This window comes from Cebus imitator, unplaced genomic scaffold (assembly GCF_001604975.1).
Source record: "Cebus imitator isolate Cc_AM_T3 unplaced genomic scaffold, Cebus_imitator-1.0 Scaffold664, whole genome shotgun sequence".
Classification (NCBI taxonomy): Eukaryota; Metazoa; Chordata; class Mammalia; order Primates; family Cebidae; genus Cebus; species Cebus imitator.
Genome location: NW_016107979.1, coordinates 882,739 through 890,185, shown reverse-complemented (window position 1 = coordinate 890,185; position 7,447 = coordinate 882,739). Strand labels below are relative to the sequence as shown.

The following is a 7,447-nucleotide window of genomic DNA, read 5'->3' as shown; positions in this document are numbered from 1 at the left end:
AGAGGCCGGGCACGGTGTCTCATGCTGGTAATCCTAGCACTTTGGGAAGCCGAGGTGAGAGGGTTATGAGGTCAGGAGTTAGAGATCAGCCCGGCCAATATGGGGAAATCGTCTCAACTAAAAATACAAAAATTATCCGGGTACAGTGGCGGGCACCTGTAATCCTAGCTACTCGGGAGGCTGAGGCAGGAGAATTGCTTGAACCCAGGAGACTGAGGTTGCAATGAGCTGAGATCTCGACACTGCACCCAGCCTGGGTGACAGTGCAGGAGTCCGTCTCGAGGAAAGAAGAAAACAAAAGCATACAGATAAAAAGTTGCACTTACAAAGCGGCTGAGTCATTTATTGGCATTAGGAAAGCATTCCTTTAAACAAGGGAGGAGATCCTGAACACACTAGTCTCACTGAGTTTATAAAAACTTGAGTCCACCAAACTCCCCATCGTCTCTACACAGCTTAACCCCATGGACAGGAGGAAGAATTCGAGTTAAATGAATGGAACCAGTCCAGCTACAAGACGATAAAGGGAAACAGAGCGTGGGGATTTGTAGTTTTTGCTTTTACATTACAAAGTTTCCAACGCAAGAAGCCAACAATACCCCAGAGCAGCACCAAGTTACTTCCCACTGTTTCCCAAGGCACAAAAATCAGTAGTCCAAGTTCTAAGAACATTTCCTGGAAAACAAGGACGCACCTCCCGTGGCTCTGTGCACGGCCTGCCCTTGATGTATCAAGTTCTTAAGAACCTACAACCGTCTGACACCCTTGGGGAGAGCACCCTCAGAGAATCTCCAACATTAGGTCTCAGTTTTCCCATCTGTAGAAGACAGCCGTGGAGTGGGAGAGCCGCTAGGCTTCCAGATCGAAGTCATCGCGCTCCTCGTTGTACTCCAGCACGTGCCGCTTGATCTTGGACGAGTCGACCCAAGTGACAAAGTCCTCCATGCTGCGGGTAACAAGGAAGGCGGGGTCGGTAACCACGTCAGGGCCCACGCGTATGTGGCCTTGTTCCACAAAGGCCACGGCAGCCTGAAGGTGCTGCGCCATGCGCAGCTTGAGGAGCACGGTGGGAAGGCGGCGGCGGCAGAAGGAGGAGGCCGTGACGAAGTCGCAGAGCTCCAGCGAACCGCGCGTGGGCACCAGGCCGAGAGCATACAGCTTGTCCAGCAGCGCGGCGGAAGCACGCACGCGGAACGGGTCGCGCTCGGGCAGGTCGCGCAGGCGCCGCGCCAGCTCACGCACGGCACGGCTCAGCTGGTTGTAGCGCGTGTAGTCCTCCCGCCGCTGCAGCCGGTAACGCCGCAGCACGCGGAGCTCGTGCAGGTTGTGATCGGTGACCTCCCAGTTCAGAAAGTCCACCTGCTTCAGCAGCTTCTGCTCGTGGAACTTAAGCTTCCGCACCATGATGGCGGAAGCCGCAGCTGCAGGACCCGAAGCTGAGAGCGCGTTCTGACGCCTGCGCGATTTCAGCCACAGCGCGCCAAGACCTGGAAGCCCTGGGACCCTGGACCAATGAAAGAAAAGCTTAGGGTCACGCCCTCACTTCCCATTGGTCAGGGTGAGACCACGCCTCTGCACCGGCATCTCGCGTTTCTTCTTTTCTTCGCGTTTGGTGAAGGAGGGAGTAGATGCACCGGAGGGAGGTGGTGCGGCCGGGTCTCTAGGAGGCTCCGCGTAGGTTTTAGTAGCCAAGACTATCCTTTGTGCAGGCATCACTTCCTGCTAGACTAATGCCCTTTGGGGACTGTTACAGTCTTCCGCGCTAGAGCTGAAGAGGTCATTTTTGGGGAAAAGGGGGTGACTGTGGCTTGTTGATTGGGTTTGCTGTGCTAACTGGGCTCCTGCGGTGCCGTGGGAGTGCTTGCGGGAGGGGGCTGACCTGGTAGTTCCTGCCGGCCGCCAGCGTCAGGTCCTTCTTTTTTTTTTTTTTTTTTTTTTTTTTTTTTTTTTTTTTTTTTTTTTTTTTTTTTTTTTTTTTTTTTTGGAAATTCTTTCTTGTTGCGTAGGCTGGAGTGCAGTGGCGTGATCTCGGCTTACTGCAACCTCTGCCTCCCAGGTTCAAGAGTTCTCCTCCCTCAGCCTCCTGAGTAGCTGGGATTACAAGCATGGGCTGCCACGCTGGCTAATTTTGTATTTTAGTAGAGACGGGGTTTCTCCACATTAGTCAAGCTGGTCTCGAACTCCTGATCTCAGCTGATCCGCTCACTTGGCAGGCGGAGCGATTTTTCACTGTCAAGTTGGACCAGGTGGCACCGAACTCATGAAATACTGATTGCCTGGCTGCTTCCTAGGAGCACAGAACCGGGATCTATAAGGGAGCCGCCTGGAAATCTGTATTATTAACGAAAGTGTCAGATGATTCATAAACAGCAAGTTTGAGAAACTTGGACTATAAGCAGAAGTCCAAATCCTTTAGTCTGTGCTCAAATGAATTATCTTGACATGCATCTCTGACCACCAAGCATTGAGTTAGCAAATTTAATGCTGTTTGGGCTAGTTGCATCAGTAAATTAATCTGAGTGTAGCGCTGTAGACCTAACCCCTTTTTGCGCAGGCATTTGACGCCACCTAGCTTCTCTCTGATCATTTTTGTTTTGTATTCTTTTTATTGTCTTTTACAATACAATATTTGGGGGCCCGGTGCAGTGGCTCATGCCTGTAATCCCAGCACTTTGGAAGGCTGAGGTGGGAGGATCATTTAAGGCCAGGAGTTCAAGACCAGCCTAGGAAAAAAAAAAAAAAAATTGAGATCCCGCCTCTGTAAAAAATCTTAAAGAATTAGCCAGGCATGGTAGTGCATGCCTGTAGTCCTGACTACCTGGGAGGCTGAGGAAGGAGAATCGCTTGAATCCAGGACTTGTTGGCTGCAGTGAGCTATGATCGTGCCACTGCACCCCAGCTTGCACAACAGAGCCAGACCCTGTCTCTAAAAAAAAAAAATAAAAGATTTGATGTCTGGAAAATAATATACATAGCATATAAATTATAAAGTATAATAAATACTCATGAACTTAGCCAGTTTAAGAAAACATCACCAGGCTGGGCATGGTGACTGATGCCTGTAATCCCAACATTTTGGGAGGCCAAGGTGGGAGGATATCTGGAGCCCAGGAGTTCAAGACCAGCCTGGGCAACATAGTGAGACTCAGTCCCTGTGGGGGAAAAAACAAATTAGCCAGGCATGGTGGCAGCACCTATAGTTCCAGCTACTGGTGGGGGTTTGGAGGTAAGACTGTAGAGGATTCCCTGAGGCCAGGAGTTCAAGGCTGCAGTGAGCCATGATCACACCACTGCTCTCCAGCTTGAGCAACAGAACAAGATCCTGTCTCTAAAACAAACAGAAAACTGTTACAGATTGTTTGCTTTTTTAAATCTAATTGATTTTTTTTTTTTTTTTGAGATGGAGTCTTGCTCTATTGCCCAGGCTGGAGTGCAGTGGCGCAATCTCGGCTCACTGCAACTTCTGCCTACTGGGTTCAAGCTGTTCTCCTGCCTCAGCCTCCTGAGTAGCTGGGACTACAGGCGTGTACTACCATACCTGGCTAATTTTTGTATTTTTAGTAGAGATCGGTTTCACCATGTCAGGCTGGTCTCGAACTCCTGACCTCAGGCGATCCGTCTGCCTCGGCCTCCTGCAGTCCTGGGCCTCTCAAGTAGCTGGGATCACAGGTGCCCAACACCACGCCCTGCTAATTTTTGTATTTTTAGTAGAGATGGGATTTCGCCATGTTGGTCAGGCTGGTCTTGAATTCTTGAGCTCAGGTGATCCACTTGCCTTGGCCTCCCAAAGTGCTGGGATTACAGGCATGAGCTACCATGCCTGGCCACTAATTTTTAAATTTTTTATAGAGATGGGGGTCTCACTATGTTGTCATGGCTGGTCTTGAACTCCTGGGCTGAAGCAATCCTCTTACCTCAGGCTCCCGAAGTGCTGGGATTACAAGCATAAGCCACCATGCCCAGCTGAGAAATTTAATTTGGGACATGTTGGGTTGGAGGCATCCATTAGACTTCTGAGGGGAGATGTCAAGGAGAAATATATGAGTTAGGAGGTGTTTTGTGTGTGTGTGTGTGTGTGTGTGTGTGTGTGTGTGTGTTTGAGATGGAGTTCTTGTTGCCCAGGCTGGAGTGCAGTGGTGTGATCTCGGCTTACTGCAACTTCCCCCTCCCGGATTCAAGCAATTCTCCTCCCTCAGCCTCCTGAGTAGCTGGGATTACAAGCATGCACCGCCACACTGGCTAACTTTGTATTTTTGGTAGAGATGGAGTTTCTCCATATGCTGGTCTCAAACTCCCGATCTCAGGTGATCTGCTTGCCTCAGCCTCCCAAAGTTCTGGGATTACAGGCATAAGCCACCATGCCTGGCCCAGGAGTTTTTTTTAAAAGGACTGGAAATTTTAAAAATTGGGCATTACTAGCATGAGTGATATTTGAAGTCATTCGGCTGGATGAGACCATCATAGGGAGTGACTATGGATGCAAAAGACACCACTCTGCTGTGGTCACTCTAATGTTAGGAGGCTGGGCATGGTGGCTCACATAGGTAACCCCAGCACTTAGGGAGGCCGAGGTGGGAGGATCATGAGGTCAAGAGATGGAGACCATCCTGGCCAACATGGTGAAATCCCGTCTCTACTAAAAATACAAAAAGTAGCTGGGTGTGGTGGCATGTGCCTATAGTCCCAGCTACTTGGGAGGCTGAGGCAGGAGAATCGCTTGAATCTGGGAGGCAGAGGATGCAGGGAGCCAACATTGTACTACTACACTCCAGCCTGGAAACAGAGCTAGACTCCATCTCAATTAAAATAAAAAAAAATAATTATTGAAGAGGACAGAGGATGAGAAGGGACACCAGGAGAGTTATGTTCTCGCCAATGCAAATGAAGAAAGTGTATCCAGGAGGAAGAAGTGATCAAGCAGGTCAAATGCTACGGAGAGAGTAAATAAGAGAAGGACTGAGAATAACCATAGGGTCCAGCAACACCGAGGCTACTGATTACCTTGACAGGAATAGTTCAGTGGAGTGTGGAAGTAAAAGGCTGCCTAGAGGGATTTAAACAGAGAACAGGAAAAAGAAATTGGAGGCACCTAGTATAGATAACTATTTCAAGGAATTTTGCTGCAAAGGTGAGGAGAGAAATGGTGGGGAAAGTGGAGTCAAAAAATATTTTTTAAACATGTGGGTTGACACTTCCCTCAACAACCACGACTGATTGGTTGTGATTCCAGTCTATTCTACCTCCAAAAGCTCTCCCATTTTCTTCTCTCCAGCCCTGTTACCCCTGCCCGGTGTCAGGCCCTCATCATCTTTTGCCTGCATTCCTACAGTAATAGCCCAGTGTATCCTGCAGGCTGCCACCAGCAGGGTCAGTTTGAAAACCACTGGGCACAGTTCTTCCTTGCTGTCTCCTTTCCTAAAGGATGAAAATTGGATGCCTGGGTGAAGGATGGATGCTGTTTCCTGTGTATGAATCAGGGTCCCAGCAGGAAAGAGAGAACATACCCCAATAAGAATAATGTGAGAGGCCAGGTGTGGTGGCTCACGCTTGTAATCCCAGCACTTTGAGAGGCTGAGGCAGGAGGATCGCTTGAGCCCAAGAGTTTGAGATCAGCCTGGGCAACATGGCAAAACCCCGTCTCTACAAAAAATACAAAAGTTGGCTTGGTGTGGTGGTGTGCACTTGTAGTTCCAGCTACTTGGGAGACTGAGATGGGAGGATCGCCTGAGTCCAGGGAGGTTGAAGCTACAGTGAGCTATGATTATACCACTGTACTGCAGCCTGGGCAACAGAGTGAGACCCTGTCTCAAAAATAAAAGGAAAAGAAAAAAATAATGTGAGACTTGACGTAAAGGGACTGTTTCCATAGGAATGGGCAGGGTACAGGGAGATCACAAGGGTTAGTGCAGTTTCTTGAGACTGGTAACATGGGGCTCTGTTACCCCTAGGCCTGAAGAAGGTCCCTGGAGGGGATGAAATGGGAAAATACGGGTTCTGGAAACCTCTGTGAGGCTGAAGAGTGAGTTCTTCCCAAGAACCTGGAAAAAAGGGTGTCACCTGAGAGTTACAAAAAAACCCAATCAGAACACATGTGGAAGTAAATCCAAGATGGCTGGTCTGTAAATATGTGACTGAGTATTTGGGAAGCAACTAAAGGCCGTCAAGGGTGGCAGCTGAGGATGCTTTGGGGAGGTGGGGCTGGAGGGGGACCCTATTGGGTGAATAGAAATCCCAGTTGTATTGAGTAAGCTAATAAAGTGTTTACAGGAGTGTCTAGCACTTAGCAAGCACTAAGGAAGTAGATGCGTTTTTTAAATCTTTTTTTGGGGGAGACAGGGTCTCACTCTGTCCCCCAGGCTGGAGTATAATGGCATATACAATGGCACGATCTTGGCTCACTAGCCTCTGACTCCTAGCAACCTTACCTGTCCGATGCTATTTTTTTTTTGTTTTGTTTTTCTTTTTTTGGAGACAGAGTCTTGCTCTGTCACCCAGGCTGGAGTACAGTAGCGCAATCTAGGCTCACTGCAACCTCTGCCTCCCAGGTTCAAGTGATTCTCCTGTCTCAGCCTCCTGAGTAGCTGGGATTACAGGTATGTGCCATCACACCTGGCTAATTTTTGTATTTTTAGTAGAGACGGGGTTTCACCATGTTAGTCAGGCTGGTCTCCAACTCCTGACCTTGCAATCTGCCTGCCTCAGCCTCCCAAAGTGCTGGGATTACAGGCGTGAGCCACCATGCCAGGCCAGGAAACAAGGCTTTAAAGTACTTGACTGAGAAACTTGTCACACGTTTTCCCCTCTTGGGGGTTCCAGGCTCACTGAGCTAAATTTCTGGTAACTGGGCTTCCCAAGGAGTAGCCCAAATTGCCTTGATCTATTGATGCAGAAATTCAGTTCTGCTTGACAGTTTTATTTCTCTGTGCAAATTAATACCTAGGCTTCCGGGGTTCGTACATAGGCCTTTATTCTGGTCAAATGCCAGACCTGCAAAGGGAGTTCAATCCACTCACTGAACCAGTGAAACTGGATTTTGGAGCCAGAGGTCTGGGAACCACGTCCCTCGAAACAGCCAAAGGTATTCATCTTTAGCAGAACTACCTTGTACCAGCTAATCTGCAACAAGTGAGTAGAGAGAGAATGAAGGGAAGATCTAGCTAGACAGGGCAGACAAGACTCCAGAGATAGCCAGGAAAGGAGGTCCTCCTGAAGCCTTTGCCTCACCTTAGGCACCTCCTCCTTCAGGAAACCTTCCTTGATCCTTGCTTCACCCAGGCTGGGGTAGGTACCCTCACGTGCACTATTCATAGTGACACTGGGCAGGGAGCATCTACTTGTCACAACACATCTGAGCTTTTGGAAGGTAAGGGTAATGTCTTATTTCTTTGTAGCTCAGGGGCCTGGTGCAGAGTAGGTAGGTACTCAATGTTTCTTTTCTTTCTTTTTT

The 7,447-nt window shown here is 48.9% G+C and overlaps 1 protein-coding gene across 1 annotated transcript; it reads right to left on the bottom strand.

Moving 5' to 3' along the window:
- Positions 1 to 312: 312 nt before the first annotated feature.
- Positions 313 to 1,554, bottom strand: IMP3 (IMP U3 small nucleolar ribonucleoprotein 3). The gene has a single exon (XM_017518237.2). It carries the CDS (start codon positions 1,402 to 1,404, stop codon positions 850 to 852), a length of 555 nt encoding a protein of 184 aa, XP_017373726.1. The 5' UTR covers positions 1,405 to 1,554; the 3' UTR covers positions 313 to 849.
- Between the last annotated feature and the right edge of the window lie 5,893 nt (positions 1,555 to 7,447).